This window comes from Protopterus annectens, chromosome 13.part0, assembly GCF_019279795.1.
Source record: "Protopterus annectens isolate FY-2018-M chromosome 13.part0, PAN1.0, whole genome shotgun sequence".
Classification (NCBI taxonomy): Eukaryota; Metazoa; Chordata; order Ceratodontiformes; family Protopteridae; genus Protopterus; species Protopterus annectens.
Genome location: NC_056747.1, coordinates 1,132,567,304 through 1,132,592,570, shown reverse-complemented (window position 1 = coordinate 1,132,592,570; position 25,267 = coordinate 1,132,567,304). Strand labels below are relative to the sequence as shown.

General features: G+C 41.0%; 1 protein-coding gene across 3 annotated transcripts in view; it reads left to right on the top strand.

The window, feature by feature from the left end:
* EFTUD2 (elongation factor Tu GTP binding domain containing 2) overlaps nucleotides 1-25,267 on the top strand; it is a 1,111,673-nt gene that overhangs the window by 21,173 nt on the left and 1,065,233 nt on the right. For all 3 annotated transcript variants that reach the window (XM_044055111.1, XM_044055110.1, XM_044055112.1), the window contains exon 2: nucleotides 17,706-17,821. In XM_044055111.1, coding sequence (XP_043911046.1) covers nucleotides 17,717-17,821 — 105 coding nt within the window. In that variant the 5' untranslated portion in view covers nucleotides 17,706-17,716. The remainder of the gene's footprint in view (nucleotides 1-17,705; nucleotides 17,822-25,267) is intronic.

The following is a 25,267-nucleotide window of genomic DNA, read 5'->3' as shown; positions in this document are numbered from 1 at the left end:
TCTAGGCAAAAATCCTAAATCTTCTAGACTTTATTGCATATTTGAGCACTATACAGATTTCCTCCCATTGTTTCCTTGTGAATTGCTTATCCAGTCACTTTTCCCAATCTTTTCTAACCTCCTCTGATTGTTTCAGTATTTTATACGCCCCAACTGAATATCACTTTTTAACAGCAGCTTCTGTTCTAGATTCAACTCTCAACACTCTACCAGAGCAGGTCTTTCACTCAAGATTCCACTATCACTTTCTCTTTGCCTGTATTCTATCAGTCCCTAATAGGGAAGGCAGAGTCTCTAGCTTGCAGCCCAAATGTCTTCTTGGCCTCTTCCTATTCTATTATCTTCACCCCCAGTTATTTGCTCTCAATGCCATGGTTCCTTTGCCAATTTTCTCCAGTAAACTCCAGCCCCTTCTTGCCTATTCTCCATACCCAGAATCGCAGTCATGTCTGTCATAATTTTTTTCTCTCCATTGTCGAGGTGGCTAAGTTCTTAGAATAATTTCTGCTACTCAATGAATGTAGTACTCTGTGTGGCTGTTATTCTTATTAAGGATCTGCATCCAAAATCCCACTGTCTTTTCATCTCCTTATTTCTTGAAACCCCCCCCCCCCCTTTCATCATCATCCCTTTCTACTTCGAATTATAGTTTTCTGCTTGTGTTATGCATATGAACCTTAACTATGTAACTCTAAAATATCACTTCAAATCAGGTAATCCTAAATCACCTTGTTCTGTTGGAAGGATCAACTTATCCCATTTTATCCCTTGCCCTCTTCTCCTCCCAGATAAATCCCTTCAGTTCTTTGTTGGTTACTGTCCACAACTTCTCTTCCGGTTGATAGAAATATGCTTCACCTGTGTATAAACATTTTCACTGTTTGTATCTTGCCTACTATATCCTTAAACAAGATCTTCCAGTTTCTCAATTTTTGTATTTTCTTTTGTTTAGTCACTTCCCAAGAATTCTTAATTGCCATAACAAAATTCTTTTTAATCCATGCTCCTAAATACTTCATTTTGTTGTACGTCTGTAAATATGGGTATTGCTGAACCAATTCATGTGTGGATACATAGTTTACAGCTGCAGCCTTTGTTTTATCTTCATTAATTTTATATCCCCAAAAAGACCTGAAACCATGCCAAAATGGTCCACAACACTGAGACGTCCTTTTCTGGTTTTATCTGGTACAAAATAATATTGTCTGCAGATAAAGATAACTCTTCTTGATTACCATACCAATTATATCCTTGAATTTCTTAGTCCCTTATTATAAGAGGTTAAGGGAGGATTTGAGGACTGGGGACATTTTAAAATGAAATTACCTCTTTGAGAGTGAAGCATTATTCATATAAGAGATTCATTTAAGAAAATATACAAGGCAGTTGCTTCATTCTGTACTACTGGGAAAGTCTTAAGCATGTTCCATACGTTTGTGACATGTATTTATTTGACATTGCCTAGAATAATATTAGCAAATGTGGGACTCGTGCACAAGAATATTTTCTTATTTTTTTGGTGGAGGAGGGACCTTTAGTATTATAAAAAAAAACTGGACCACTTTGAGATCTCATGCAGAATGCTGTATGATGATTGATGCTCCCCCCCCCCCCCAGTCTCTTTCTGTCCTTATTGCAGCTATGACCATTAGCCAGTCTACCAGAACTCCCATTTCTGCTCTGAACTTAAAGGTTTGGAATGTGTCCTTGAGGGCTGCCTTAGGATGGCAGCCTAGAAGTGGGACCTTATTATCTTTGAGAGGGAGAAACTACAAGTTTTTATGCACTGTCATTTTCTGCTACACACCAAGGAGTTTTTAGATCCTAATCTCTCTTTCTGGCAGATTTAAAAGTGTTGTAATTTACGTTGTCCCCACTGATGTATGATATTGCACACTTGTTTCATTCTCATTGCTACACCACACCCTGCATGGAGAGTATACATGTCCCAACCTGTTTCCTGTCTTTTGATACCCACGCACTGTTTGATATAGGTGTTGCAGTTGGCCAAGCTACCTTTGTACTCCAGCATGGGCAAGCCAGCCACTTCCAAAATCTCCAGATGGCCCCCTGTAGCCAGGTCAGTAATAAATCCCAGGTTATCTGTGATACAGACAGCACTTTACTCCAATCTGCCATGCACCCTGCGTGTTACACAGGTTTTGATCAAGCTAAGGATAAATTTTTTTCAGATCAGCTGATTTCAGAGTAGAAGCAAAGGTGGTTAGCAGTGTGGTTCTACTCTGAACAAACATTATTAATACTGAAGGAGCAGATAGGATGCTCCTGCTGTGGGTCGCATGTAATAAAGTGTGCCTGGAGCAGGGCAGTTAAAGGGATCGGAGACTATTCTGTAGGCTTAGTGTAAATTAATGGAGCTCATGTTTTTATTGAGTAAGTTAAGTAATTAAACCGCACTAAAACACTCCAAAAAAAAAAAAAAATCTCCATTTACAACAAAAAGCACGTGAACTGCAACATGTAGTTTTACTTACAAGTGTGTTGCATTCAAGCGTTTGCACAGAGCTTGTGAGTGAGTAGTGCATTTCACAGTCATAGTAGGTCATGCTATTAATTTTAATAATGGTTCATGCCATGGCAGGAGCATAAGTGTGTAATAAAGTTTCACCACTTAGAAGTAGCAGCTTTAGCAATGTGCGGCATATTCTGGTACAGAAATCTTATGATGAAACTGCCTAGAAGTTGCATTACCATGAAGTGGTAAAGCAAAAGAGGGCATACAGTTAGGGAATTACCTCATGTTGGTCTGTGATGGTGAAGGAGTCTGCGTGATGGAAATGGTTATAGCACATGTCAGCTGATGTGTATATATGACCCAAATTTTCCATCATTAAGAGAGAGACTGTTATCACATTGGAGTCTAAATTATCTAAAATGACATGCAATATCTCTAGTAAAGAAACAGAAAGATCTTGGCTGTCTAAATAAGAAATGTTTGAAAGGCCAACAACCATTTAAGAGATTGTCAAAATGCCTTTGTGTCTGTCCACAGCGTGACGATATTACCTTTTATACCAAATCGTTTGTACTGCAGCTGTGATTAGAAGACTGTCACAGTGGTGCAGCATTTAGAGTTGCTGTCTCAAAATACTTGGTTCCCCAGATCAGTTCTCTGTGGGTTGCCTTCCATGTGGAGTCTGCAATCTTTTTGTATCTACTTGAGTTTTCCCTGGTGTACTGATTTCCTCCAACATTTCAAAGATGAATTGGTGGTCATTGAGATTGCCTGTAGGTATGCTTAACAGTGTGTTTGTGCATCTTTCAATGGGCTAGCTCCTGTTCAGGATTATTTTTCCCTGTGTTGTAGCCTTTTAGTACTGGGATAGACTCTAGCTGCTCTTTAACTCTGAATTGTATTAAATGAGTAGCTGGAGAACAAATTAATGAAATGAGGTTCATGTGGAAGCTACAGATGCAGAATGTTCATAGAGGTGTGATCATAAGAACCTTACATATGGTATGAACATTGCATGCAGTACAAAGAGTACCAGTGGTACGTTTATTACATGCTTGTCTCACCTCTGAATAAACTTAGACCTTGCTCGTTGACTGCTATCATATACCCTGTATACTTCATTAATTCCTTTTTTGATAACTAGATTAATCCAATTCAGGTTTGCAGGCATACCCTTTCCCAGTGTTCATTGTGTGCATGGTTATAAACTAATCAAGGTGCCAAGCCATTACAGGATGCATGCAGACACAGTCACACAAGTAATTTTGAGGCTAGCCTGTCTAATCCATGGCATGTTTTTGGGATGTGGGAGGAAAGAAGAGTACTTGGAGAAAAGTCACGTGGACACACAGAGGACTTCATTGTAGAGGACACACTGCAGTTGAGAAGTAGAAGAGAGAACCAAGTGTTTGTGAGCAGCAGCATAAACATTCTCTCTTGTACTGCTTTATTCTGTATGTTTTACTCCTTTCATAAGAGTGTTCTTTGTTAATAAATGGATAGAATAAAAGCTGTTATGGTAACGGGTGCTCACAACAAAAAACTACTATGGACTTGAATCATTAACATGTACAATCCAGTAATGTACATATTTCATAATTGGTGCTTTTTATTCCCTTATGGTATATACTTCTGAGGCAAGCCAGTCTTACATTGGTATGTGTTCACTGTTTTGTTACCTTATATGGGAAAGAAGTCGATCTGAGGAATGCAGTTCTAGATACAGTATAATGCTTCATATGGCGCCAGTTGCTTTATTGTGTGATTAAATATTTGTATAAAACATATATGCATACTTTAGTACCTCACTGCTCTCACTGTATAATTTATTAATTCTGTACATCATTTAATTCTTGTACTGTCATCCCATTTTATGCCTCTTGAACCCATGCTTTGTTTATGAGTTACTTTGCCATATGTTTAGTTTTTCATTACTGCGCTTCATTTGGAGTATACTGCATATTGGAGCAGCCTTATCTGAGATTCTGTCAACACTAATCTTTGCACAGTACCTGTCTGCTACCTCTCCCAAAACCTAACTGAAATATAATTTAATATGACCCAGTGGGGAGGGTATAAAGGTGAGTGCTTGGCTAGCTGCACACACAGTATTTGCACAATGCTTGGATAGAATTTGTAGAGTCCTCTGTAAATAGTCATGGTTTACATATGAAAGATGTGAAACTGAGGGCAAGGTGTGCTGTAAATGAGTAGGTTACACCCGAGTATAAGGACAGTGACTCTGTCATTGGAGACGATGGTATGTTTCAGGGGAAAATTAACATGCAATATTGAATTTTGGAAGACAGTGCCTCACATTAGAACCAACAACAAGGTAAATCCATAAAGTAACAGTCACACATCAGACATAAAGTGAAACAGAGACCACCAGTACTGACACAGAATGTAATGGTAGAGAAGCAGCAGATGCAGCTTCTTGTTAATCAAGTCATCTGACAAAAACATTCATGCTAAGTGGCTGGGGAAAGTGGCATCTACCACAAAGCAGGGGTCCACTGAATGTACAGGAAAGGTTAAGTATTGAAACAAGTATAATGCGTGATAATACAAACCAGAGAGATTTGCTCAGACTGCAGGATCAGTTCATTTCTTAAGAGTTAAACTTTTGTATGGAGTTTGTGGGTTGTAGACACAGTTCACATGAGGATGTGATTAAAGTGGTGACCTCTGCTTTCATGTTGAAGTTAGCAGCTGAAAAGTCTATGAAGAAGTAAAAGATGGACATAGTATTTCCATGAGGTGGACACTTACCTAGGATGTGACGCCTGCAGCCATTGTGCTTATTCCTCAGCTAGTGGCTAGAAGATTTGAGGAGCTGGATATTTTGAAGTTTCGTAAAGACTGTCCTAAATGCTTTTGTGAGATATTAAAATTGCTCCTGAATGCTGTTTGTCAAAAGTAGCGAAAGTTATCATGTTGAAAACAGTGGTGCAACCAGTATTTTTGTATGGCACAGAAATTTAGACAGTGAGGTCAGAGCAGCTGAGGATGTTTCAGTGATTTTGTGAAAATATGAAGAAATGATGTCTGAGTAGAAAAGGAGATTAAGGAGACCAAATTATGGTGGTTCAAACATATATGCTGCAAAGCTAAAGACCCTGACCTCATGTAGAAATGGGAAAGGGGGGGGGGGTGATTTTTTTTTTGTTTGTTTAATATATGAAACTTACAGTGTAAACAGGCAAATCTCAACCTCAGTTTTAAACATATCATAAAAATTGGAATGAGAAACTTCAGAAATTAATATGGTGAATATAATGATCACAGCTTGTAAAAAATCTTTATACCATAGAAAAGTTTCTCATTGTGAAATCTAAACCTTTTTTCTGGTTAAAAAGTCTGTTAATACAGTGGAGGAAATACACTTGTCCAGCCCTCCTTGTAGCTGGCTAGTTTACCCTACCCATTCTCCTCTGCTCCCTAGTCTTGAGACCAACAATCTAAATATTAATACAATGGAAGCCATTTATTCATCTAGCCTTTCCTTTTATAATTTTCTCTTCTACCTCAGCCATTTCTGTTAGTGTAGGTGGTTACTAGGCTATTAGCCCTAGAGCCTAGCCATTTTAATCCCAAGTTGACACAGTTGTCCTTATTAGGTGGATGTAATTCACAGAGTGACTCTATAGTTAACACCGACTGCCCCTTCCCATGAGGGACATTGCCAACCCTGGGATGAATTTCTGATCTCCATCTGTCCCAAATGTCTAGTTCTTTGAGCCACAAAAGACCCAGTCCTATCCTACCTCCCACTTTTTCCAAAATCAGTAGTGCTGCAAATACTTACTGGGGAACCTAAACTCGCAACAAAAGATGTACAAGACTCGCTGGAGAGAGAGATTCCTAACATAGCACACTCCTAGCCTATGGAATAAGTTGCCACCACAAGTCAAAGAATGTAGCATTGGACTACATTTAGAACGTGGCTTTTTTTGTACTGGAAAATCCCTTGATTTCCTGGTTCTAAGTTATAATTAGAGAGCTCGGTATGTAGTTCTATCCCATGGGGAAAAAAATGGTTGCAGTTGTCGTATGTTTTTTGAAAAAAAATAAATACATTTTTCTAAACCCCTGGTTGCAAACATCCAGCTTGGGTCAAACCCAAAGCACATAGTCATTCCCAGCTCCCCCATGTCGTATTTCCAGCATATAGCGTTTGCAGTAGGGAGAATCTTTTGCCATATTGCTGGTGTATAAAGATATTGGTTTAGACATCTCCATGTAGATATATGAAATTTCCTTGATTTTGTCAGATATTTAGGGCTAAACTTATTTTAAGCCGTTTAATAATCTACTCCAGCTGTCACTGAAGTTTTCCACTTCTGTTTGAAATCATGTGACTTAACTCATTCACTCCAGTGAAGTTCTGGAAGTTTGTAAAATGATTACTTTTATCAAAAAAGCTCAGGATGCAAAGTATGCCCTTACATTTCAAACCAATGTTTATGTATCTGGATCCATAAGTGTTAAAAACTGTTCAGCACAAACAAACCCTAACAGTGGTAGTATTCATTAAATTCTAGGTCTTACTGGATTTTATAAGCGATAATTAAAACAGGAGTTATTGCATTTGTAATAATTTTAAAACTAGTTGCATATCTTGGTAATATATCATCAGCACCAATACTTTAGATGCATCCCCTTCCCCCTCAATTGCCAGACGATACTGCCTGTATTTTATTTATGTTCCAGTGGGTAGTAGCTGTGAGGGTCACAATCTAGATTTATTTTAGATCCCGAGACCATTTGATAAGTTGTTCTGTATTTTCTAATATGAAGCACATTTTTTTCTTTGCCTTTGGATACTGGTTTCTTTTACTTGCGTAAAAGATAGCAAGTTGCATAGGCTGCTTAACTCCCATGTTAAAAAAATTGTATTTAAAGGGAGTCTCACAAAACTTTGCAACAGTTGGGAGTTTCCACAGGTTGTAAAGAGAGGCATTATGTTAGTGTTGTTTCATTACTATGTAACATAGGATCATAGGAAGTTACTAGGGTAATGGCCCTAGGGCTTTTACAAGTCTAGCCAAGTTCCACCCTTATTTCCACGATCGACACCTATTGCCCCTGTCCAAGAAGGACACAAGTGGAACCCCGTTGGTGAATTTACAGTTACCCATCCAGTCGTCCAGATTGCGTTTGAAGAAGGCCAGTGAGGTGCTCTGTTTGACATGAAGAGAGGGTCTGTTCCAAAGGTGTGGTAACCTGTGGGAGACAAATCTGTCCTGCCAGCAGGGTTCTATTAATGTCACATACCAGGTTATGGTCTTTGTTGCGAGTAACCTATGTATACTATTTGACTTGCAGATATGGAGCATTTCCTTATAAAGCAGGGTCAGAGATTGCCTTGTATGCAAGGCAGAGATTGCCTCTGAATAGTCTGTATGAAAGAGAATAAAGTAACTGTGGTTTTAGACGATCCACATAGGACAGATGCTGAAGATGTTGAATTTTCCTTGTGAGGAACCTTTGTGGTTTCTCCAATTGCTGCAAGTGCTTGGAAAGGTACATACCAAAGGTGGTGTTGTACTCAGTTGTTGGCCTGATGAGGGAAGAGTACAGGGAGGTTATAAATTTTTTTCTGGAGGCAGTGCCTTTACTTATGAGATGAGCAATATAGAATGCCCTTCTTATCACTGTGGAGACATGGTGGTCCAAGGTAAAGTTGCTGTCAACCTGTGTGCCCAGGGCTGTCATGACTGAGTGCATACTTAAGGTGTTGCTGTTGATGTGGTAGTTGGCAGGAACATCGCTCTTCCTGAAAGGGATAGCAATACTTTTTTGCATTGAGTTTAAGGCCATGACTTTGGCACCAATCATTTGTTTGTGTAAGACCCTCTTGTAGGATGTTGACATCATTTGGAGATTCTATGACCGCTCCCAGTTTGCAGTCATCAGCAAACTTTGTCAGACACAGTCTTTTAGTTTTTGCTTGTACTTTGGAGAAATAGATTCCAAACAGTAGAGGTCCCAGGACTGATCCCTGTGGAAAACCACTGGTTACAGGTCTGCTGTTGGAGGTGGAGTCCCCTATTTTGACTATATGGGTTATATCAGTAAGCCAGTTAGCAACCCATCTAACTATATAAGGGTTGAGCCATAGCTGAGTGAGTTTGTCAGTGATGCCTGAGTAGGGGATAGTGTTAAACACCTTGGTTAAGTCTTGGTAGGCTGTATGCACAGATTTCCCCTCATCTAGGACCTTGGTGACTGTCTCGAAGAAGTCCACCAGGTTTAACAGGCATGATATCCTTTGACAAATCTAAACTGAGTAGGGTCAAGTGTTTGGAGATTACCTATGTCTTTGTTGATGAGGTCCATGATGAGTCAATCCATGGTCTTGCAGATGAGGCTAATTAGGCTAATAGTTCTATAGTTCCTGAGGTCAGTAGAAGCACCAGACCCAGAAACACAGCAAATCTGGAACTGGGTTATGCCACAAACTGAACTAGTGCAGTATGCAGTAAAATGTGGCAAAAAAAAAACAGTTCATTCAAACAGTAAAATGCACATACAAATTAAAAGTGCAATATAAGAGCAAAAACAGACACTTGTAGTTAGTTGGAAGCAACGGATCCCTCACACCTTTCATTATCTCAGTGAAGAGCTGGTGTAGTGCTCAAGTGATACCAAACAGTCTAGATTCAGCAAGTCTGAATCTAGCCTATGCTATAAAATGTAGAAGTACTAGAAATTCAAAGTGCATACAATCACAGTCGCAACAGCAAAAAAAAAGTTTTAAATAAAGCAGCAATTCCCAGCTTAGAAAGAAGGGTGTAGGCCACACTTGCCCATCACAAACCTGCCTAATGTAAAACAGCTGGTTTTGGAGCCAAAGTGCTTAATCCAGAACTAAGACACTTAGAATAACAGTCACAATAAGCCTTCAACAGCAATTCCCAGCTTAGAAGGGTGTAGGCCACATTCTCCTGCCACAAGAGTCTAGACAATCCTACCAATGTAAAATAACTGGTTTGGAGCCCAAGTGCTTAAAGGAGAACCACACCCACAGACTCAGAAAACATGTTTATTTCATCATGGCTTGGTGTTTCCAATATTTTAACACCACTCTGGGACTATTTACAGGTTTTTAGATATTTTGTATACATAATTTCTCAGTCTGACCACATGGGGGTCTGGCATCTTGAAGTAATTCTGATTGTTTAGTCTGCCTCTAGGTGTCCCACAATGCAGTGCTCGTCTTAAAAAAAAAACATTACATCACGCAGGCTTCTTTCTTCCTAAAGTTCCTGCGACTGCATTGATTTTTACATGCATACACTCCGGTCTTTCATTCAGTTACTTGTAAGTAACATTTTGTGCTGTTCAGTGACTACTTAAAACACAAACAGAGCAAATGCCACAGAACAGACTTTCAAAGTGCTTTTCACTGCTGCTTCTTTTTAGAATAGCTAAACTGCAGTCTTTTGTGAAGCCTGAATTGTACTAGTTTAACTCCTCTCCCATCCCTCTTCACACCTAGCTTCCCTAGCTGTCAAAGTGCTAAGGGTAATTTGAGCTTTTAACTGCTGTGATTGACTGCTCAAAAGCAGGAGACTTGGCTCATGTACTGTTTCCTTGTTCTAGCCTTTACTTTCTGTATGGGTAGGGGAAGGACCAGGGAGCTGTGACATTACAGCATGGCTGGGTAAACTGACATCACCACTACTGTGGGTTTGTTTAGACAGTAGTGGTGATGTCAGTTTAATCCACGGTGGTGGTGCTGCGGTAGTGTTGTCGCCTCACAGTAAAACGCTGTCCGGTTGGATTCTCAGCTAGAGCGTCTTCTGCGTGGAGACATGCGTGAATGGGCATACCTTCGTTGAAGGTTGTGCGTCAGGGCTGGCAACCCGGCACTTAAAAATCAACTGCCAGTCATTAGCGGACCGGAGTTCCGCTGTGGTGACCCCTAACCGGGAAAAGCCGAAATACAACAACAAGTGGTGATGTCAGTTTGGGGAGGGAAATGGCCAGAAATCTACGTGTATTCAGTGGCCTTGATGACATCAGTGAATTGGAGACTGCAGCAAAGGCGGGACAAAGGGTTTTTTGAAAGTAAAACCACCACAGTACAGTAAGGTACTGTTCTAGTGAAGAGAAAGTCAATTTAAAATATTTTAAATGCTGTATTTTTGTTTATTCATAGCAGGGACAGTAAATAGGGAGCAAAATGACAGAGAAGTTGAGCATTTAATAATAGCATCCCATTGTTGTCCTTTAACCAGAACTAAGACACTTTCAGAATAACGGACACAATGAGCCTTGAACCAATAATTCCCAGCTTAGAAGTTTGTAGGCTATGCTGTCCTGACACAAGTTTAGACCACAAATCTTCCTAATGTAAAATAACTGGTTTGAAACCCAAGTGCTTAAACTGGAACAAAGAGACTTAGAACAACAGGCACAATAAGCCTTCACCCAGCAATTTCCAGGTCAGAAGGGCAGAGGCTACCCTCTCCTCCCACAAGAGTTTAGACCAGAAACCTTCTTTAATGTACAATAACTGGCCTGAAGCCCAAGTCCTTAAACCAAAACTGAGACTTAGAGCAACAATTAATCTGGCTACAACGAGCAGTAATAAATGCAGTAGAATAAATACAACTGAACACTTTAAGAATAAGCAGCAAAAGAAAAATAAAGTAATAAAGTATGAAGAAACAAATACAGTAAAAGCAGATGAATAAAGTGTATTTTGTTTAGTTTAGTAGGAAGGGAGGAAACCAAAGATAATTCAAGGTTAAGAAACTAAGGGGTGGCCCTTCCCAAGTAATTTCGTTCTACTCAGTAGAATGAACTGATACAATGGGACTGGGAGAAGTGTCCAATATCATATTTATAGTAGAAGCAGACAACTCAAAAGCCAACAAGTTTTAAGAATACAATAGTTGGGCGGCTGGGTGGGAAAAATTAAAATGGAGACAGTGTCAAAACAGAAAGGGATTCCTGCAGTATCAAGGATCCTTGGAAATAAGTTCACTAACTCTGAGATATGTTCACAAAACACAGCTTTTGCAGAATACTGTTTAAAACAACAACCTAAGAGCAGTACAGTAACAAGCAGATGGAATTTCTTTAACAAGTGCAGGCTGCAAAGCAGTGGTAAATTCATCCAGATAAATAAATGTAGCACAGGATTGTTAAATATCACTGAAACGGATCAAGTGCAAAAAACAATATATACTTATATCAGCTTTGTATTTCCATGTGGTCTTCGAAGTACTCCATATCTTTTAGCCAGCCATGTATACCAGCAAGATGAAAGACTTTAGAGTTAAACTCTCAGGCATAGTTCCTCAGATTCCATATACATCCATCCATCAGGAAAACTGTTAAAATGTTCATGTATGTGAAACTTCAAATATATATTAGATATAGTAATCGCCTCTTTGTTTGTTTTTACATGCAGGCAAATGACATGTAAATATTATTGAATGGTCTTGGACAACAGAAATCCTTTTCTTTACGTGTATATTTTCAGTATCTTTTGAGATTTTTCTGAGTACAAAAATATCGATTGATATTTTAAAATTGTGAACCAAAAAGGAGTACAGCTGGTGAAAACCACAAATAAAACAAAGCCAGTCATAGTGTGCAGCAGACCACAGCTGAAGCCAGTAGATTAAGCAAAGAAAACGGCCACTACACGTTTTCTATAAAACAGAAAGCAAAAGGCGAAACCACCAAGTAAAATCCAGCATTTAATGGTGAAGGAAAACTGCCTCAACACGTTTTCAAAATAAAAACATTAACATTGCTAAATATCACAGAGCGTTTTCGTACGAGTAGCACTCAAACTTCATCAGATAAAAATTTGAATATATTCACCCCTCTAGTTAATCCATTGATTCACTAAACCAATTAGTTGTTAAAGAAACTACTCGTACGAAAATGCTCTGTGATATTAACATTAACAAAACACTCTGAGTTGACCTAGTTTTTCTTCTTCTTTTTTTTTTATTTATTTTTTTTGTTTACATTTTGAAGTTTCAAAACTTCGATCTTATGGTCTCAACTATAGGAAATTCGAAGTTTTATAACTTCGAAATTTAGAAGTAGATGTGTCTAGATCTGGATGAGTCATTGTCGCCCTTTACTCAGCCCTCTTTAGGCCAGTCATTGAATATAATGCCCTCTTTGCCATGTATCTGTCCAGACACATGCAACAACTAGAGATATCTTACTAAAAGGATACAAGATTTAAACATGTCCTACTTAAAGTTCTGTCACTATATCCGATAACCTGTCTCTGCATACAAGGCTTCCTCCAATCCATTACTGATGGATGTACTGCACATTATCAAGTCAAATGGTATCGGGAATACTTGATTTAGAGATCTAAACCTCTTCTGCAACATCAGTAGAATGGTTTGGTGGAACAGGTATATTTCGCAGAAGATTCCACTGTTCTGGAACAGACTCCCCGTCCACATAAATCAAAGTTCACCTCTGACCGTTTTCATGTGCAACTTAGATCTATGGGTGGGAAACAAAAAATTTACCTCATATCTGACCTCTGTACTACTAATAGGCAGTTGCAGTTTATAAATGCTTTATCCCATGCATGGGTCCCCTCATATTATCTCTTATATGATCCCAGTTATTCTCATTAAGGGATGATATATAATTATTGTCAATGGGATGGGTATGGTCAAAGGCCAGTCTTTAGCCAAATATGATAGGTTATTTAGAGCACAAAAAGGGAAAGCGGCTAGGCTTAAAATGGCCTGCAAAGGCAGCTAGCCTAGTATTTGCGTATAAACCTATTAATGTTTAACTTTTCACTTCATACTGAATTACCACTTGTGGTGTACAGATCATCAGTAGAGAAAGTGCTTCTGGAATTTCAGAAAGTCTTTTTTTTTTTTTTTCAGAAACTTTGCATATCCAGTCTCATTACTTATCGATGTTGCTCTCAAGAAGTGATATGTACCTATACTCTGGAGAAATGTTCAGAGTTAAACACACGCTACAAAAAGTAGAGTTTGTTATTCTATGTAGTTGTTACCTTATTGCACTTGATTTTTTTAATATTCTTTATTCTAACCCTGTGGCTACTGACCATCAAGCCTCCAAGTGACCATGCTCATTTCTCCCCATCATCGAGGTGAGGGATCTTCACATCACGGCCATCTTTCAGACAGACATGAAGGATTTCAACTGAAGCTCATACTTGCCAACATGAGGCCCTCCTGTGTCTTCCCACTTAACATTGTGAATTCCTTCAAATGTTGCAGGAATGCTTCTGCATGGTCATGGCTTGGCAGAGGCAGAGCTAGGCACATCCCTTGGCCATATGCTGTATGCTGTGCACTTCTCTGTACAATAGGTGTTGTCATTGCATTAGGTTGGACTGCATCCTGCCATGATGAATGTGCCATAATCTGCTGCTTATTTCCACACGCCTGATTCTCTGTTGTTATTCTGAGGGTAGGAATTTTGACCATAATGTCAGAAGTTGTGATTTGTCTGTTTTTGCCATTACCAGAGATGGTATACATAATACGAGTAGAGGTATTGGGGTGTGAATCTCTCACAAGGAAAGTGCAAGAGACACCCTCTCTCCCACAAAAAAAAAAATGATTGTCATTACTTCCAGTCAAGTTGGACAGCCAGTAGTACTAGAATTTGTTATCCACAAGTCAGTAAAAATTCAAGTATGCAGAAGTCAGATTTTTTTTTTTTTATGCAGTTCCTGTAGTTTTTATGTGAATCTCCTGGATGCCTGCTTCTAAAAGTGATGGGGAAAAAGTTGAGTCCAATCAAGGAAGATTTGTCTGCACAGGTGCATGGAAAAGAAACAATGGTGGAAGAGCAAGGGTGGCATAAAGTAACAAAACTGGGAGTTGAACGTGTGTGTCAAAACTATTTATGTAATCGTCTGTCGTCATTTGTTTTGGATAAATTATACAAGATAGAAATTAGTGTGTATGAAATATAGCATGATAACTGTACGAATCAGAAGAGGTTGGAAAAGACTGGGAAAGGAGAATGGAAAGGCACTTTATAGTGCAACAATTAGAGCATATATGTAGGGCTCCCAAGTATCCAACAAAGTCCAGAAGGCTTAGCTTAGGATTTTTGCAAGGAAGTGTTTGCATAGGTGTTTTTATACCCAAATAGACTTCGTAAGATATTTTCCTTGGTTAGATAGCAAATGCTGGAGGTGTGTTGAAGAAGAGAGAGGTAATTGGGAATCTTTGACCATGGGGAAAATTTTATGGGAACAAAAATGGTTGTAACTAAGGAAATCATTCTTTTGAGCCGAGATATGGGATCTGAATTGCCTAGACATAGTAAGGCCTGACTAAGTTCAATGCTGTTGACTGCCAAAAAAAGCTAAAGTGTTAAAAAGAAAACATGTCGGTAAAAAGTGAGACTGCTATGGTTTGTTTTCTTTTCTGTTGATGTATATAAACTTGTTATTATTTAAAATGTAATGATTTACTAAAGATATTTATAAAAAGTTAAAACAGGACAGAGTCAGAATAGGAAAAACTGATTGTTGCTCTCAGCAGAGTGTGATGGACATTGAGTTGGTTGAGCAGTCAGTCAGATGTGGTCAAAGAATTAAATAATGATGCAAAGCAAGCACATACCCATGTAATGGGCAGCTAAGTCTTTAACTAATTGGAAATGATGTTGACAGATCTAGAGGTCAGGACAAGAGGAAAGAGCCTTCAGATAAGTGTGATTCCTGAAAAAAAGAGGGGGGAGATCTGTTGTATCTAGTCAGGGCACTGTTGTCTAAACTGACTGCACTCCCAGAACATTGAATTATTGAGCACTCATCTTTGGCAGACATTAAGAGACCAAGGCAGGTAACTGATTTGCTATGTTTGCTTTCAAAGAACATATTTTGTCTCTGTCATGGAAGCAGTTGTGTGATAATTTTCATGCTGGGAGTACAAATGTGTAAGCTCTGGAGAAAAGTGATTTAGAATGGTTACCATGCCTATTTGCCTATTTAAAAAACGTATTTTCCTACTGGTGTCAGAAAACTGTTGGATCCTGGAGTGGTGGCTGATACAGTAAAGTGTTGGCAGAGTGGAGGAATCGCTTGCTACAGCGCCCAGGGGTGGAAGGCTGCCAAGTCCAAGGGAGGAGCTGAGAGAGTGCCACTGGTGACAAACTTGCCAGACTTTTGTCCTTTGTTGACCAAAGATTGTAGCAGAAGGAAAATTGTATGTCTGCAAGTTGAGTGTAGGAGGTTGAGGGCTTTTAAGTTCTCGTTTTCCTTTTAGCAGCTGTAGCTGAATACAGAACTGAAGCAATGGTCAAAACATTACAGTGGGTGAGTGCTGCCAGACAGGTACTGTTGTTATCCTCCTATATATTAACATTTTATCTCGGTTTTGCAGACAGTTAAGTGCTAAGATGGAATGGGGAAAAAGTAGGATAGATTTGATGCTGGAAGAGGAAAGTTATGAATTTTGGAGTATTCTTGCAGTTTGAAGAGATTGTGTGAATGAGTGGCAGTAGTGTTGCATAGTAAGATCCAGGGAGGCAGGACTTCATAAAACACCAGCTTATTTTTCATCAAGTCATAGGAAAATAAATTTAATAGCTTTCTTTGCTGTAAACTTGTGTTACAGTCTGTCACATCCTTTCCAAGTACAGACTGACTTAAGGTCGTAGGCTATAGAGCTTGACTAGGCCTTAGTTGCAAATCTAAACTGTAGATGTTTCTTTCAAGTATAATTCCTCAAGCTAGCTTCCACTGGGCTGTCACAGCCCTCATTTTTGGGGTCTTCCAGGCAAACTTCAGTTTACTCACTCTAAACCTCCAGCTGAAGAATGAACTTTCTGATCCCAGGCTACTTAACTGGCAGTTGGTGTCTGGCTGATGCATACCGTTTGTGTAAGGAACTGCTGTCAGTGTGTTTCCATGCTCCACTGGATTTACCCATTTACTAGAATCAGCTTTGTACCGTATGCAACACACACATCTATACATGTAGTAGGGATATGTATTGTTTTATAGTAAGGCTGCTGAAGGAATACTGAAACGGTTAAACTGTCTACAGGACTTTTCACTGCAGCTGGTTCAGGTAAGGTAGAACTTGTAAACAAGCTTGTAGTGGAAGCTGCAGTTAAAACCCCAGAGAATCTTAAAAAAGGCAGGTTGTTACGACTGTGAAGTGACAGTACTGGAGGGTATCCTATTTGAGAAGTGTGAGGAAGGGATCCTCAATGAGATGACTGTTGAAGACCATTTAAATTGAGAGTTAAGCAGAAAGGGTCTGAGGAATGACTGTTAGATTACTTGAGTGTTGAAGAAGCAAAAAATGTTTGATCCAGGCTCAGTGGTGTGGTGTGGAGGGTGGGAAAAAAGAAGCTTTTCAAATGGCCAAGGCCTGGGAAAGTCTTTTACGTCATCAAGTTTTCCTGTGAAAACAATGGACCAATTAAGATTGTCTAGACAAAAGCTGAAGTCCTGGAACATTCATAGAGGTAATGAAAGAATACTGTCTTAAAACAGCAGTGCATGCTGACCAGCATAAGGTATACTGCAAGTTAGCAAGATGACAGCTTCTGTAAATAAAGGCACGTGAAAGGTATTGAACTATACCTGTAATTTTTTAATGACTCAGTTAATGCAGGGAAAGCACATCCTAGTTTTAGTAGCATAGTGCATATGTATTGCAAACATGCAAATTGTGGCAATTTTCTATTTAGTTTGTGTGCATTGCTTCATGTTGTTTTATGTATAGCAAGGGAGTCTGTGTATCATATTTCTTAAGTTCTGCAACTCAGTTTGTTTTGTTTATTGGTGCATCTTGCCCAAGTTAAGGAATGTGTCAGAATTTAAAAGCAAAAGCAGGTCAAGGTTCCCTAGATGAAATCTGAATAGGTTATTACAATTAACCAATGAAGACAGATTTAAATGTTTGTTCATGTATGTTCATGTGGTTTGTGATTACTTCACCTGCATGCTGTAATTATCTCATGCTAAAATTTAATTTAACTAAAGTTAAATGATGTAGTACTTTCTACTTTTTCTTCAGTGTTAACGGTTGAGAATGCTTGATCACTTAGGTGTACCCAATGCACGTTAAACAAGTTTTACTTGAAACATATGTGTTGCAGTAATTGTAACCCAAGTAAATGAGAGAAATACAGACTTGGTTACTTATCTTTCCCTTTATTTGGCTAAAAAGTGCATATGTTAGAGTTCTTGATAACAACTGTGTGTACTGTTTATCTTCAGCCTTTGTCACCATGGATACAGACTTGTATGATGAGTTTGGCAATTACATTGGGCCTGAGATCGACTCTGATGATGAGGATGATGACCTTCGTAGACAGGATAGAGATGCAGATGAGGTAATGTTTTTTGTTTTTTCTTTAATGAATATCCTGCTGAGTTATCATTAGTTAATGCTTGTATATGGCAAAATAATTTAGTCTGTCTCATTTCACTGTAAACAGAAATATATTCCACGAAACCATCTTAAATTTTCTAAAGACTGCGAAAGACTGAGCTGCTTTATACCAGAGTATGTCACACTGCTGAGTGAAAACAGTAGTATACAGAAATGTTTTGTAATGAGTGTCATTTATGTTGTGTTAGGAAAATCCATGCCTGTTTTGTCTTGATTCTTGGCTTTGCAGCTGTCCCTGGGGGAAACCCCTCCAGCTTTTCATTGAGAAGCCAGGTTATATCACTTACCTGTTCACCTTATTTGTTCCTCAGTGACAGTTAAACAGCCTCGTCTACTTTCCAGGCAAAAAGAACAGGAGTTAGGCCATTCAGAGTTTTATAGTCTTCATTTGGGATAGTTAGCATGTCTTCATTTGGTATTGATGGTATCAGTGACATAACAGGTAGCACACTCATCTTTGATGCTGAAAGACCAGAAGGCTGCGGTTTGTAGTCGCACTTTAGGTGATTGGATTGCTGACACTGCAGTGCTGCAGACATTAAATGGAGTTCTCATCTGCATGAGTTGGTAGTAGCTCATGTGGATGTAAAAGATCCCATGGCACCTATCGCAAAGAGTAGGGGGGGGGGTTCCCCTGATGCCCAGGCCAGATTTTCCCCTAGTAGTATACGTACCACTTTGGTTCTCCTCTGAAAAAAAGATGTTAAGTTGTCTATCAAAGATGTTAAGTTGTCTATCTAGCCTTCGTTCTTGCTGTTTGGGTTGGCTCCGACTCTGCCATCTTCAATAGCTTGAGAGCTGTTTACTGGCTCTAGGCTACCCCTTATCCCATGATGCCTAGCGAAAGCTACCCAGATCTCGTTTGCCGCTTCAGCTACGAGGTGTGTCGTTTCTGGCTCAGGCTTGTATACTTTTGTATATTTATATTTGTTAAAACCATTTATATTTGTTAAAACCTTCTTAAAACTAGAGTATACTTCCCCTTATAGTTTTATTCTCTGTGGGTGTTTGTGGACGTCGCTTCTTTCCGCAGTCTCTTTTTTCTTAAGAACTCGTTTAAATTAGAGAGTTCTCCCCTCCCTTAGGTCAGCTGTTTAACTTAGAGGCTCTCCTTCCCTTCCTTTTTACTGTATAAAAAAAAACAAAAAACTGTTGTGTTATTTTAGTACTGTAAAGATTTTTTGTCTGTATTGTGGTACTTGGATTGTGTGTAGTGTAGGGTCATGTCCAAGGATACGAAAGTTTCTGGCTTCAAAAAGTGTGACTCATGCTGTCAGAAAATGTCTCTGACAGATGGGCACACTAGTTGCGTTTATTGTTTGGGCGCTGTTCACCTGCAGGACTCTTGTTCTATTTGCCACACCTTTAATCCAAGGGTCCTGCAGGAGCGCAAAAACAAGTTAATCCTTCGGGGTTTATTGAAGCCTCAGGATTCACCGGCAAAGAGTTCTCAGCCAGTGAAATCCCTTAAATCTGTCAAACCGTCGGCTCCACCTTCGGAGCCGACTCCTGTACTGGAACAACTGAGTATGTCGGTTCCGGCTGGCACCGACAAGATAACTCCTCTGTCGGCTCCATCAGATGTTTCGGAGCCGTCACGGAGCCATAAGAGACTGAAGTCCCCTTCTTTAGAGTCCATCCACTCGGTGCCTCGGTCACCATTATTACAAAATGAACATAGCCACCATTCTTCACACTCCTGTCGATCCTCTAGGCTTTTGGATCATGATGTGGAGAGAGTAGTAAGTAGGTTGCTTAAGTCACAGGCACTAGCTAAATTACTATCCAGCCCACCTCTACAGGTATCGGCTCCAACCGCCTCTATTTCCAATCCTCCTCCGACTCCATTGAGTTTGGAGCCGGAGTTCGTTGGTGTGCGGGAAGTGGAACCATCGGCTCCAATCACCATCTCTCCTTCGGCTCCGATTACCTTGATTGTTCCTTCTGTCGAGGAATCTGGATGCCAGGGCTCTCTCATTGGTTCCGGGGGAGGAGTGGCATTGGGCCCTTGTCTGACCCCGTTCTCCCCTCAGAGCTTCGGCGCAGGTGAGCTCTGCACCAACATCGGCCCCGGAGCCATCGCCCTTGGCGCAGAGAAAGACTCCTATTTCTTCGGAACCGGAGCTTTCTCTGCCTCGAGGTTGGGACACCTTCGAGGTAATGCGGAGTGTGCTGTCCCTCGAAACAGCTCCACTACCAGCTCCATCGGCTCCGTCCCCCGTAGTATCTGTGCCAACCTCTGCTCCTCCTCCAGACCCCAAGCATAGGGAACCGATGTGCCAGGACACCCCATTGAGTGTTCCCCTCTTCTTCCAAGGCCTCCCCTGATCACTCAGAGGAGCCCGCTCGGAAGAAGTGCAAGAGGAAGCACATTGACTCCCCTGAGTCCGTCACTTCAGATACAGACTTAAATGAATTGGAAGGGTCTCCGAGGTCCCCCTCTGAAGATGTTTCCTTTTCGGACATCCTGGAAATGCTTAGGCAGAGGGGGAACTGGACTTCCCTAGCCCCTACCCAGGATGAGTCTGTATTTCTGGACGCATTCTGTTCCTGACCTTCCACCTCCTTGTCTGTGGTGGCTCGAAAAGCTTGGTCAGCTCCAGACTTTGTGGAACCAACTCCGAGGAGACCTAACAAGTTTATTACAGCCCCCCAGGATAAGCAATTCCTTTCCAAAGTTGTGCCCGTTGATGCCATGGTGGTAGCAGCAGCCACCAAGAAAGAGTTAGCAGAAACCTCTTCATCTCTTCATCCCCCTAACAAAGAGTCTCGGACGATGGACAGGTACGGAAAGCGAATGTTTGCTTCAGCGACCTTCTCTTTGAGGTCCCTGAACTATCTATGTCATTTTACTTGTCTTCAAAGGGATATCCTGAAAGAGCTTGGAGATGCCCTTCAAGATCCTACAGCTGAGTGAGTGCAAGCCAAAGTAGCTTCCCAGCTGGCGACTCTTAATTCCATAGTCAACTCCTCATGAGGCTGATTTCCTATGCAGCCGATGGAGCGAGCAGAGCCGCTGGCACAGGTGTGGCCCTCAGGAGACATGCTTGGATGTGGCTGTGTCAGTTTGCGGAACCCTTTCAAGCATACTTCACCAATACTCCCTTTGATGGCTCCTTTCTCTTTGGGCCTCAGGTGAAAGACATGTTGACCAGGTGTGAGCAAGAAGGCAAGACTCTCTACCGTGGGAGTCTGTTTTTCCACTCCTTCTCGACCTTACCCCAAAGGTCAGAAGAGTGGGAAGATATGGTTTCGGAAATCCCAGGGATCCTTGCCTGACACACGTGGTGATTTTTCCTCCAGAGGCAGGGGGGGAAACAACATTAACAGATGCCACCCTCATGGCAGAGGGGGTCCGCAGAACCAGGGTGACAGAGAATCCTTCTCTGGCAAGCCCTTCCAGCATCCCTGAAGGGTTGCCCGGCTGCTGACCTCTGGAGGCATTCGGGGGGAAGACTTTCGGTGTACCCAAAAGCCTGGCAAAGTTTATGAAAAGACAGATGGGTACTATCCAGTATATCCGGAGATTACAAAATTCTCTTCCATCAATCCCCCTTACAGTCAAAAAAAGGCCCTTCCAGATGTTCCACCCAGTCTGAGGGAGCAAGCAGTCATAGAAGTTTCAAAACTGCTAGAAAAAAGAGCCATTCAGGAAGTCCCCGCAGACCAGCTCGGATCCAGAACTTACTCAAGATTCTTTTTGGTACCTAAAAAGACAGGGGACTGGAGATCGATTCTGGATCTCAGCAGACTAAACAAGTCTGTGCAAAGAGAAAAGTTTCGGATGGTCACGCTACAGTCCATTCTACCCTTTCTGGATCAGGGCAATTGGATGTGCTCGATAGATCTTCAGGACGCATACTACCATATCAAGATGGACAGATGCTCCAGGAGATTTCTTCGCTTCCGGGTAGGGGCCAGTCATTACCAGTTCAGAGCTCTGCCCTTTGGTCTCACCTCAGCCCCCAGGGTGTTCAAGTGTATGGCAGTAGTCATGGCTCACCTGAGGCGTCAAGGATTCCAGGTGTTTCCATATGTAGACGACTGGCTCCTCACTGCGACCACCAGGCATCAACTCTTACAAGCGCGGGATTATACGATCACATCATGCACTCAACTAGGCATCACAATAAATTTCGAAAAATCTGCCTTGTTGCCCTAACAGTCTATCACTTACATAGGAGCAGAATTAAACACAAGGGAAATGTTTGCAAGATTACCACTGGAAAGAGTTTCCACAATTCGTCAACAGGTGTTAATCCTAATGCAGAGCAAAAGGATTCAAGTCAGATATGTCCTTCAAGCTTGGGTTCCATGGCAGCTGCCATTCTTCTAGTTCCATTAGTGCGTTTCCACATGAGAATTCTTCAGTGGCTTCTTTTCATGCAGTGGTCCTTTTAGGGGCTTCCCATGTCTCACATGATCCTGATTACAGAAACATGCAAAAGGCATCTGTCTTGGTGGATGGACTCCCCACTAGTGTCTCAGGGCAGACCTTTCATACAGCCTCCACCAGTAGCCACAGTGACCACGGACGCATCCCTGATAGGGTGGGGGGGCATTATCTGGGCAGGACAGTCCAAGGCACTTGGCAACTTCATGAGTACCATCTGCACATCAATGTCCTAGAAATGAGAGCCGTGCTTCTGGTGTTGCAAGCCCTTCAAGACTCTCTTCCTTCTGGGACCATTGCAATTCAAACAGACAACATGTCAGTGGTGTGGTACATCAGCAAACAGGGCAGAACCAGGTCCTACCCCCTGTGTCGAGAGGCACTCAGACTGTGGCAATGGGCGATTTCCTCCCACCATTTTCTGATTGCGACGCACATCCCTGGGAGAGCCAACGTCATAGCGGACAGGCTCAGCAGAGCTATTCTCATGCCTTACGAGTGGTCTATGAACCAGGAAGTTGCAGATCTTATCTTCTGCAAATGGAGACAGCCTTGCTGCGATCTGTTTGCCACCCCTCTCAACAGCAAATGCAGCAACTACTTCCCACTTCTTCCGCTTCCAGGTCACATACCCAGAGACGCTCTAGTCCACGATTGACCTCAGGGACTCCGTTATGCTTTTCCCCCATTTCCCCTAATACCAAAACTCATACAGAAAGCAAAATTGTTGGGTTGCAAAATGATCCTCATTGCCCCTTATTGGCCTCGACAGATATGGTTTCCGTTCCTGCACCCCTACCTTGTCGATCAGCCCTGGATTTTGGACCCAATTCCAGATCTTCTGATTCATCAATCAGGTGGGTTGCATTAATCCCTCCAAACACCCCAGCTTACAGCTTGGTTACTCCACTTCCAACCTTAGCCAGGCTTCCCGGTATATCCCCAGCAGTCCGTGATATTATTGTTTCCTCACATAAGTCTACTACGAGAAAAACGTATGCTAGTAAATGGAAACGGTTTTCTTACTGGGCAGAGTCTAGAAATGTGGATCCTTTCTCAGCCCCAGTCCATGAAATTCTTGAATTTCTAACACAACTTTTTTAGTCCGGTGCCGCTTCCGCTACTATTAGAGTACAGGTAGTGGCCATTTCAAATTTTCATATCGGATTGTTGAATTCTAACATCATGTCTCATAAGTGCTGTAAGGCTTTTCTGAGAGGAACATCTCTTCTTAGACCTCCAGTGAGAGATCCCCCTCCTCCTTGGGATCTTAATTTAGTCTTGACTTCCTTAATTTTGCCTGCTTTTGAACTGGCAGCATCATGTTCCCTTAAGTTTCTCTCTTGGAAAACACTTTTTCTGGTTGCTATCACTTCAGCTAGGCGTGTCTCAGAACGTCAAGCACTATGTGTTCGTCCTCCTTACCTGGTGTTTCACAAGGACAGAGTTTCTCTGAAGACCAATCCATCCTTTCTTCCTAAAGTCTGCTCTGAGAACAATTTAAGTCAATCCATAGATCTCCCAGTATTCTTTCTCAATCACAGCAACAAGGCAGAATACAAGCTCCACCAACTGGATGTTCACAGACAATTGCATTTTTACCTTCATAGAACTAAAGAACTAAGAAAGTCAGACCAGATATTTTTCTCTTATTCCCTCAACAAACAAGGCCTCCCAGTTTCCAAGGTGACCTTATCCAGATGGTTATCTAATACTATTACCTTTATTTACCAGTTACGGAATAAAGAGTTACCAGCTAAACCAAAAGGTCATTCGACCAGGGCATTAGCCATCTCCATAGCTTTTCAGCCTAGGTTGCCCATAGATTCAATCTGTGCAGCTGCCACGTGGGCAAACTCTCATACCTTTATATCTCATTACAAGGTGGATATGGTCTCCCGGAGCAGAGCTGACTTTGGTTCCACTGTTCTGAAGAGTCTGTTCCAATGAGCCACCCAGGATGATAGGTGCTAGGGACGCTGTCCCAAACAGCAAGAACAAAGGAGAGATAGACAACCTAACATAAAGAAGTAATGTACCTACCATAACGTTCCATGTTAGTTGTCTTAATCTCGCCTTCCTTCTTGCGTCCCTCCCTCCTTCCACCGTCTTAGTGGACTGAGAGGAGTTCTGGTTTTCACTGGCTGAGTATTTTTTTCCTTATTGCTCTTTTGGCCAGGTTTTTCATAACCTATTCTATAATTAGATGTATTGAACAACCAGTTTTTAGATAACTGGTTTTCTCAACTTATGTCTGAGATTAGCTATTACAAATAAGATCTGGGTAGCTTTCGCTAGGCATCATGGGATAAGGGGTAGCCTTGAGCCAGTAAACAGCTATTGAAGATTTGTCAGTGATTTACCAGAAAAGCAAAACACAATTATGAGGTCCAGGGCAAAAATATGAGGCAAAATCGGGGACAGTTGAAAGCTGTGGTGCTGAGAGCTGTGGACCCCTCCCAAAAAGAATGATTGGGTTTTATCCTTTTATTTATTAACATCTGTTTGCCAAAGTTGCAAGTGTTACCACATCAGATGTCGATAAATAGATTTTAGAAGAATTGAGGGGATAAGTTGATAGAGGTTGAAAGTGTAAACAAGTCCTTGAAGGTGGATTAAATGCAGTTTTTGCATTCCAGTAGGATGTTTCATAGATTAACTGTGTGTGTCTGTCTGCATGAATGTCTTTCTTTCTCATTCTCTCTCTCCTTTCTCATAAAGCATACTGTGAAAACTTTGTATCAAGTCTTAAACTGTGTGTTTAATTTTATTTATTCTTTGTTAACCAGATTAGTAGGTTAGTAGCTGCTTTTCAGGGGAGACTCTGCAATTGTGATGTCCGCAGCTTAAGAAATATTGGCAAACTAAAGTGAACTAAGTAACGCTTAACATGGAACCTGTTAAGAATTGTATAATCAACTTGACTTATTCTGGTGCTCTACAATGCAGCTTTTTTTTAACATTTCAATAAAAGATACCTTAGCCGATGTCCAG